Genomic DNA, 9,604 nt, shown 5'->3' with positions numbered 1-9,604 from the left:
TCGTGCACCAAAAACCTAGCCAGGTGGACAGACAGCCGCAGATTATTATGGTCTGTCACCAGCTGGCCTGGGGTTTCCCTGGAGACCATGTGACTGGTGTTGTTTTTTTCCTTGCCTCTCTTTTAGGAGTTGTGTTTATTATGGGATGTCAGAGCAGCCTGCTTATGACTATTATGGGATGCCGGAGAGGGCGGGAGGGGGCAGTGTCTCCATAGCAACGTGGTTGCTAAGGGGGCAGGGACTAAGAAAGGGGAAGGCAGTGTGTACTTGCTGGTATTGTGTGCGAGGGGGAGATGATTATTATGGTCTGTAGGTTGCGAGGTAACTATGCAGAGTTGAGTGAGTGTTGTAGGGAGGGGGGAGCGTGCCTTTATTTATTATGGGATGTCTCTACCCCCCCTGATTTCTTTGTGTGTTTGAGGATGTTCGCTTCTGGTCACTGACGCTGGGGAAAGGGGAGAAGAGTGGACGACGTCTCCCAAAGATTTACACCTTTTCGGAGCTTCTTTTTTTATTTTTCAGTGATAGGTAGTAACCTGCAGCTTACGCGTCAGACTAAAGCTAATCATACCGCCGACTATCTACACCTTGGACTGACCTGTAAGTCAATTCCTCCCACCCACCTCCAACCGCCTGCGTTAAAAAAAATATGTGCATACAAATAAATTTGTGTTTTGTATATATATATATATATATATATATATATATATATATATATATACACACACAAAGAAATGTGCGTTTCTCGGTAAGTTTTTCTTAAAGCATAAAACAAAAAATAAACAAACATATCTAAAATTACTGGTAACTTACAACTGTGAGACACCGTGTTTTAAAGCGCCGTGTGGTGTTTGTCGGGGGCTTCGCGACCTCCGCGTGTTATTTATTCAAGGAGGAAAGTTTTAAAGATACGAATCTAACCAGAAACGAAGGCAGATAAGCGCTTTAACTCAACTCATCCAACCGGCTGCCATTTTCCCTGCAGCCGGATCACTTGACTCCGTTTGCTAGCTTTGCTAACTTGATTGACAGCTAAGTTGAGGCGTCTTTCGCTCGCACCGAGCGAGAAAGTTTACGAAAAAAGCCGAAATGACACGACTACGTCGTTGTATGATGTTGTAGTTTTGAAATGTCACAATCGTTAATTGATTTTTAATTCATCTTAACACAGTTAGCCTCCCCGTCACTTGTTTATCTCTTTCTGTCAGTATGGGGTGCTGCTAAAAACCAGACCAAAATATTGTTGTCATTTCTATTTTATCAAGCGTCCGGACGGGAATATGTCGGGGAGTGAAGACGACAGGGACCATTTTGGACCCATGAGAGATGGTAAGGTTTAGCTGCCCTGTCAGGACCCTCATTAACCACATCATGTTATATAACTTCTCCAAATGAGCCTAAACTAGCAAATTAACTGTTGACATGTCGGAGCACTTCTAGACAAATGGTCATTTCTGTAAGGAGAACGCTGCTAGATTTAATGTTTATATATTTTGCTCGAGCTGGCGAGCCACGTGTTACTGCATCATACACCTATTTAAAGCCAAATCTTTAACGTTAGTTTATGATGCAGTAGCGGCAAGCTGTATGCAAAAGTCAAATCACTTCCTGATTCACTGGTCAGCAGAAGATGTTAAAATTATAGATAAACCTATTTGTTACGGACTCCTTAGTATCTTAAGAGCAAAAGATGCTTGTTTTTTTCTACCTTAGCGATCATAACGTGCGCAATATCGTTAGCAGTGTTGCCAACTGCTTTCAACTGAAAGTAGCTAAAACTGGTAGCTAAATGTCACTAGATGACATCACAATGGCAAATTCACTGATCTATATAAAGATGAACGTAGATCTTTGGGCAAGATGAGAACTTAGATAAGGTTTGTCCAAGAAGTTGCTATATTTGTCCCTAAACTTTTGAAAAAAGTCTCAAAAGGGGCGGGGAAGTCACTAAATCTAGCTACAAAGTAGCTAAATTGGCAACACTGATCGTTAGAATAGTGTGACAACCCCATTTGTTTAGCTTTCCTCTTCTGGCCAGTGTTCTGACGATTTGTGCTACCCTGTCAGATTTTGCTACCTCCCATTAAAACAGATGGTAGTATAATTCGATAGCGAAAAGTGCTACATATCAGATTTTGCTTCCAGCATGATATTAATAAGGTGTGAGGCTTTATTAACATGTACACCTACCCCAACCATAAAACTACCCTTACAGTAGGATAAATACAGTGTTGGTAGCATAATCTGATAGGTAGCATTATTTGTCAGAACACCGGCCTCGGTAATGGCGTTGGTAGCGCAGCCTATCAGCAGAGAGCTTATAATAAATAAATGTTTTCAAAAGCAAGAGCCTCATGCCATAGTTTCACTGCTGCTGACATATTTGGACAGTAGACTCATCTTGAGGCAGGAATGCAAAGAAAAAAAAAAAGTATTCTGAATGCTTTAAGCTGTGATAAAAAAAAAAATCTAAACTGATGTGCCATATTACCTTTAGTCATTGTATGAGTTATAAAGTTGAATTAAAAGTACTGTATCAGTTCAGGAAGGGTAGGAATGACAGAAAATCTAAATTGAGATCATTGTTCAGCTTTAATTGTTAATGTTTGATGCATGCTGTGTGTCTGTGTTTTGGACAGATGATGCCAATGAACCAACATCAGCGACAGAGACTCCCAGATCCAAAAACAAGAAGAAGAAAGCAAAGAAAAGCCGTGAAAGTAGGAGCAGCAAACGACAGAAACTCCTCAGAGAGGTTAGCGGGGCACCTTTAGGATCTGGAGTATATACTGTATATAGATATATAGATATTGCCGTTTAATGTTTGGAGTTTGGAGTTTTAAATAAATACTTTTTATTCAGCAATGATTCATTAAATTGACCAAAAGTCACAGTAAAGACTAACATTGGTACAATTAATGTCTGTTTCAAATAAATACTGCCGTTTTGAACTTTCTATTAATAGATTAATTTTTAAAAAGTATCATGGTTTTCACAATGTAAAGCAGCACAATTATTTTCAACATTGATAATAATAAGAAATGTTTCTTGAGCGCCAAATCAGCAAATTTGAATGATTTCTCAATAATTATGTGACACTGAAGACTGGAGTAATGGCTGCTGAAAATTCAGATTACCATCACAGGAACAAAATGGATTTAAAAAAATGAAAATGGTTATTTTGATCATAAATAATTTTTACAATATTACTGTTTTTTCTGTATTTTTTATCAAATAAATGCAGCCTTTGGTGAGCATGAGAACTTTTTTCAAAAACATAAAAAAAATCTTATGGACCCCAAACTTTTGAATTGCATGGCTGATTTCACCGCTGCAGTGTCACATCAATCATCATTTGCCATTACCATCACTGTTAAACATGTTTACACGAACAAGCATTGAACTGAAAGGTTCTTCCCTGAGTTTCTGATATTGTCATCTCTCCTTGGGTGGTTATTGTGGTCTAGGACGTTCCTGTAAGCTCTCCTGAAGTCATGGAAGCAATCCGAATGGTAGAAGGTGAGGAAGACGAGGAGGACAGAGTGATGCGATCTGAGAGTGAAGGGAGTGACTATGCCCCAAGCAAGAAGAAGAAAAAGAGATCCAGCTCCTCCAAGGAGAGAAAGAAGGGAGGTTCAGTGGGAGAAAAGGTTGGTGGCTCATCTGGAGGAAAAAGCAAACGTAAAGACCCAGAACCTGAGGAGGAAGATGATGACGATGATGATGATGGTCAGGTAAGGGTTAGCCAATGGGTGGTCATTGTTCATCCCGGGTTTGATGTTAAAACCTTGGGACAACAAAAAATGTCACATGAGGTTGATCTGATAACTACAAATACATAAATAAAAACACACACACAGTGTATTTACAAAATTTGTGCCACAGACGCAAATGTTTATACACAGGATTAAAAAAAAAATGTCATGCCTGAAAGAAGCCTTGTCTTTGCTTTCACTGCTACATTGTTGCCACAACAAATACTGATTTTCAGTTTTGTTTGTGAAGTTTTTCAGTGCTTCTTATATCTTGTACATTTTCCTTCTGTTGGTACACTACCATGCAAAAGTTTGGGGTTGGTAAGATTTTTAAATATTTTCCAAAGAAGTCTCTTATTATTTTTGTGGAAACCGTGATGCATTTTTTTCAGGATTCTTTGATAAATAGTTCAAAAGAACAGCATTTATTTTAAATAGAAATGTTTTGTAGCATTATAAATGTCTTTACTGTTACTTTTGATACATTGACTGGATCCTTGCTAAATAAAAGTTTATTTTTCTTAAAAAAAATTACTGCCCCCAAAACCTTTGAACGGTAGTGTATGTTTTCGGATAAAGGTTCAGGTCACATGATATGTGTGTGTATATCTCTGGTTATAATTTTATTATTGCATTCTCTAGTGTTATTCACCTGTCATCCTCTGTTCTTCTTTCACAGGAACCCAAATCTTCCTCTCAGCTGTTAGCAGACTGGGGAATGAAAGACATCGACTACACCTTTACCCAAGAGGACTACACCTCTCTCACCAATTACAAAGCTTTCAGTCAGTTTGTCAGGTAGAACAGTGACGCTTCTCTGTCTGTTTTTGCCCCATTTTTATTATCGCCTTATATAAACATCTTGATTATCTTGTGACTGATCTGAAATGTTTTTCTTTCCCTCTCCTGTTTAGACCTTTAATAGCTGCTAAGAACCCTAAGATTGCTGTGTCAAAGATGATGATGGTTTTGGGGGCTAAATGGCGAGAGTTCAGCACTAATAATCCCATGCGAGGCTCAGCGAGTGCCAACGCAGCCCTGGCAGCTGCCAACGTAGCTGCTGCAGTGGAGAGTATGGTGACCAGGGTGGATGGAGGAGGGGCTGTGCCCATGGCCACGCCCACATCAGCAGCAGCTCCTGCTGCACCACCCCCATCCCAACAGCCCCCAGCGGTCCCCCTGCGAAAAGCCAAGACCAAAGAGGGCAAAGGTCAGAGGAGAGAGAGAGAGGAATGTGGAAGAAGTGTATGAGATTTGATTGGAAATTAAACTGTCAGAAGCAGAAATAATTAACAGAGAACAAAATGAGGAAATTTTTAGGGGACCAAAAGAGTTTATTATGTGTGTTTATTTTTAATCTACTCAACACTTTTTGTACCATTTATACATCTGCTCTAGGCCCAAATGCACGTAGAAAGACCAAGTCCACCCCAAAGCCACAGGACAAAAAGTCTAAAGCGAAGAAAGTGGCTCCACTCAAGATTAAACTGGGCAATTTCAAGAGAAAACGCTCATCTGTATGTATATATTCCATATTTGCTTACATATGTTACTGCAACATAATCTAAATTAGATAAATTATACATTATTATTAATATTTATTTAGTATTATTAGTTAATGCAAAGTTCTGTCATGAAACTCTAGTTGGCACAGGCCGATAGGTTCTAACTCAGTCTTATGTAATCACATCATTACTCGCATGGCTCAGCTGATTGGTTTCTTTTCACATCAGCAGCCAATGAGCTTGCTGCTCAACTTTCAAATACTTGGCTAGTTCTAGCTGTGGCAGTTGCAGCATGCTTCAGAAACCCTCCACCTTCCCCAGCTCCAACTGTGTAGATCTGCTACGGGGTGATTTCATGTATGTTATATATGAGGGTTATTTTATATATGTTATATTTGCTGTAGCAGTATTTCCTACATGCTCACTGCAGCATGTCTGTGGATGTATTGGCAGTAGCAAGTCTCGGTACTTGCTCTGCCGCAGCAGCAGTGTAGCAGATCCATTCTGATCAAGACCCAACACATTAACTTTGCCATGTATATTACCATGCTAACTTCTCTGAGAGTTGTCATGACAGAACTATTATAGTTATTAATTATATAATGAAAGTATATACATATATAATATATAAAATATATACTGCTGTTCAACAGTTTGGGATGAGTACGAAAAAAAAAAAAGAGATTAATACTTTTTTCAGCAAGGATGCATTGCATTGACAGTGAATTCACAGTTAAAGGGACAGTGAATTTATAGTGTTACAAAAGATGTCTATTTTAAATAAATGTTCTTTTGACGTTTCTTGTCATCAAAGAATCCTGAAAAGATGTACCACTGTTACCAGGCAAATATTACGTGATTTTCAACAATGATAATAATAAGAAATGATACTTGAGCAGCAATTTAGCATTTTAGAATGATTTCTAAAGGATCATGAGACACTGAAGACTGGAGTAATGGCTGCTGAAAATTCAGATTTGTCATCTCAGGAATAAATTACATTTTAAAACGTATTAAAATAGAAAACATTTATTTTATTTTTTTACTATATTTGATCAGATAAATGCATTAATAATTGCTTTGCTTTAAGAGACTTCTTTCAAAAACATTAAAATATTTTACCAACCCCAAACTGTTTAACGGTAGTGAATATATATTAAATTATTCCTTATTTTTATTGCTAACATCACCAACTTGTTTTGCACCCCTTCATCCATGGTTCCTTCTCTTAGAGCGGTGAGGATGATGATGGTGAGAGCGATTTTGATAGTTTCTCCATAAGTGATGGATCCAACAGTCGGAGCAGCCGCTCCAAGAGTAAGAAATCCAAGAGCTCCAAGAAAAAGAAGAGTGAGTCAAAGACAGCACAACTCAGATTACTCCGTTCACACTAATGAACACGCACACTGTAATGAAAACACTATACTACTTTGGCCACTTTCCAGCCATTTACATTTGTTATAAACCCTCCTTCTCTTTCATAGTGGATGAGGATGCTGATGGCTATGAGACTGATCATCAGGACTACTGTGAGGTGTGTCAGCAGGGTGGCGAGATCATTCTGTGTGACACCTGTCCGAGAGCCTATCACATGGTGTGTCTAGATCCTGACATGGAGAGAGCCCCAGAGGGCACATGGAGCTGCCCCCACTGTGTACGTACATATAAACGTGTTCAGAATAAATGTCTGGCCTTTCCTTGAGCTGCTGTGGGCTCATCGAGTAAAATCTATATTCTGTGTGTGTGTGTGTGTGTGTATGTGCACTATTTCTCTACCATTGATATTTAATGACTAAAGTTTCTGTTGATTATGCATTATTTATGTCTCTCTCTCAGGAGAAGGAGGGAATTCAATGGGAGGCTCGTGAGGAGAGTTCTGAGGGTGAAGAGGAGAACGATGATGGAAGGAGGGATGATGGAGAGGTAGAAGAGGAGGACGATCATCATATGGAGTTTTGTCGGGTGTGTAAGGATGGAGGAGAGCTGCTGTGCTGTGACACATGCCCCTCGTCCTATCACTTACACTGTCTCAACCCTCCTCTGCCAGACATCCCCAACGGAGAGTGGATCTGCCCACGCTGCCTGGTGAGAGAGGAATAATATAGTATGGTAGTCCAAGTCTATCCTTTGGATTAGGTTTTCTTGAGGTTTTATTTTCAGAGATGCCAGAGTTGAAATATGTAGGATTAGCATAATTGATGAATCCAAAAATTATTAATTTTTATTTATTTAAATTAATTTTATATTATGGTTTCATTTTTGCAAATCATAGAATATCATGTTTTTGTTTTCTCAGAGTCCTCCACTGAAGGGCAAAGTCCAGAAAGTTCTGGCCTGGCGCTGGGGTGATGCCCCTCCCCCTATGCCCGTGCCGCGTCCTGCAGACCTTCCAGCCGATGCTCCGGATCCTCCTCCTATGATTGGTCGGAAGGAGAGAGAGTTCTTTGTGAAATGGTGCAACATGTCTTATTGGCACTGTTCTTGGGTCCAGGAACTACAGGTGACCCACAAATAAAAACACACAATTTCTTGTAAGTAGGAATACACCAATATTAAAATCTTTTTGTCTAAATAAATGATAAAAATTACTTGTTAAATAATAAATGAACGGTTTTAAATGCTAAAAATGAATTTAGGCATCACAACATTACAATGTACAGTGTGAAAAATTCATATTTATTTTGATATTTGCTAAAGATTACATGAATATTATTAGTGTTTTTGTATAGTTTAAGTGAACGTTACATGTCATCAATGGTAATGTAAATGTAAAAATACAAGAAAATGAGCATGCAGTTTAATATCCAGTATTGACTTATACCAATTATTTAAAAAAAATCTCTAATAGCTGATATGGTTGGTTCCATTATATTGTGCATCCCTAAGACAAGAACATAAAAGTAGTTACACACTCAAAATATACTAAGACACACATACATATATGCACAATAATTCATGCATTTTGTTTCCGTGGGTGTGTTTATTAATAAAATCATACAATAATTTGTCTTTTTCATTCTTGTCACAGTTGGAGCTGAACTGTCAGGTAATGTTCCGTAACTACCAGCGGAAGACAGATATGGAGGAGCCCCCCAATCTAGAGATGGGTGCTGAGGGAGACGAGGATAAGAGCTGCAAGAGGAAGAATAAAGATCCCTTTTATGCCCGTATTGAGGATAAGTATGGGCGCTTTGGAGTAAAGTTGGAGTGGCTCTTCATCCACCGCATCTTAAACCACAGGTGAGAACGTTCATATGCTGAAGCCAGTTGAAGGAAGACATCTGCTGAACTATTTGGACATTGATTTCTCTCGTTCTCTCTGGCAGTGTGGATAAGAAGAATAACGTTCACTATCTGATCAAATGGAGAGATCTGCCATATGATCAGTCAGCCTGGGAGTCTGAAGACAGGGACATCCCAGACTATGAGACCTATAAACAACATTACTGGAACCACAGGTACATGCACACAGGCCTCTACAGCACTTCACACACATGCACACTAGTGTGAAACAATATTGAGTGCAAGTATGAGTTAATCAGCATATCTTTTTTTTCCCTGTTTGTCAGGGAGCTGATGCTTGGAGAGGAGGGCAGACCAGGTAAAAAGATGAAGAAGGTGAAAGTGAGGAAGACAGAGAGGCCTCCTGCTAATCCTGTGGTGGATGTAAGGAACCTTAGAACAACTCGGATCAATGTTTTTCTACTTTATTGACTAAGAATTTTAATACTAAACACATTTAGGTTGGAGCCATGGTTTAGCACTGCAAGTTATTCAGTGCAAGTTTGAACCAGGCCCACTTCTATTCTCAGTCTTGTTTGCCACTTTTGTCCGATAATTTCCTGTTCTCTCAAGTGTAAACATTAATATAATTATGAGCAAGACCACAATTGCACATTTAGATTGTTTGGAAATATAGTTTTAAAGAAAATGCATTCATACGTCATTGACAATGATCTAATATTCTTCCTGTCTCTTACTTTCAGCCCACTATAAAGTTTGATAGGCAGCCGGATTATCTGGACTCTACTGGCGGCACGCTTCACCCATACCAGCTTGAGGGACTGAACTGGTTGCGTTTTTCTTGGGCTCAGGGCACAGACACCATCCTGGCTGACGAGATGGGTCTCGGAAAGACAGTTCAGACTGCTGTCTTCCTCTACTCGCTCTACAAAGAGGTGTGTTTCTAAAAAATATTTTAGTTAGTTAGTTAGTTAGTTTTATTTAAAGTTTGACATGACAGGATATTGCAGCACAAAACCCTGAAATGTGTCAAACATACACATACTCCAAGACAATCATTACTTAATATAAAACGAATAAAAGATAGCTGATATACAAGCA

At 39.0% G+C, this 9,604-nt stretch overlaps 1 protein-coding gene across 5 annotated transcripts in view; it reads left to right on the top strand.

Moving 5' to 3' along the window:
* Positions 1 to 272: 272 nt before the first annotated feature.
* Positions 273 to 9,604, top strand: part of LOC107724784 (chromodomain-helicase-DNA-binding protein 4-like) — a 27,305-nt gene continuing 17,973 nt past the window's right edge. For 2 of the 5 annotated variants that reach the window (XM_016533821.1, XM_016533816.1), the window contains exons 1-15: positions 385 to 600; positions 1,266 to 1,329; positions 2,640 to 2,755; positions 3,468 to 3,734; positions 4,435 to 4,553; positions 4,670 to 4,965; positions 5,154 to 5,272; positions 6,493 to 6,610; positions 6,745 to 6,914; positions 7,097 to 7,345; positions 7,557 to 7,760; positions 8,289 to 8,500; positions 8,587 to 8,718; positions 8,830 to 8,926; positions 9,247 to 9,438. In XM_016533821.1, coding sequence (XP_016389307.1) covers positions 1,281 to 1,329; positions 2,640 to 2,755; positions 3,468 to 3,734; positions 4,435 to 4,553; positions 4,670 to 4,965; positions 5,154 to 5,272; positions 6,493 to 6,610; positions 6,745 to 6,914; positions 7,097 to 7,345; positions 7,557 to 7,760; positions 8,289 to 8,500; positions 8,587 to 8,718; positions 8,830 to 8,926; positions 9,247 to 9,438 — 2,340 coding nt within the window. In that variant the 5' untranslated portion in view covers positions 385 to 600; positions 1,266 to 1,280. Of the gene's footprint in view, positions 322 to 384; positions 601 to 729; positions 749 to 1,265; positions 1,330 to 2,639; positions 2,756 to 3,467; positions 3,735 to 4,434; positions 4,554 to 4,669; positions 4,966 to 5,153; positions 5,273 to 6,492; positions 6,611 to 6,744; positions 6,915 to 7,096; positions 7,346 to 7,556; positions 7,761 to 8,288; positions 8,501 to 8,586; positions 8,719 to 8,829; positions 8,927 to 9,246; positions 9,439 to 9,604 lie in introns of those variants that run through there. The other 3 variants (XM_016533819.1, XM_016533817.1, XM_016533820.1) reach the window with 3 other exon arrangements.

This window comes from Sinocyclocheilus rhinocerous, unplaced genomic scaffold (genome assembly GCF_001515625.1).
Source record: "Sinocyclocheilus rhinocerous isolate Xijiao unplaced genomic scaffold, SAMN03320098_v1.1 scaffold1717, whole genome shotgun sequence".
NCBI lineage: Eukaryota > Metazoa > Chordata > Actinopteri > Cypriniformes > Cyprinidae > Sinocyclocheilus > Sinocyclocheilus rhinocerous.
Note: the sequence above shows the minus strand (reverse complement) of the source record. Positions and strands in the feature narration are given on the sequence as shown.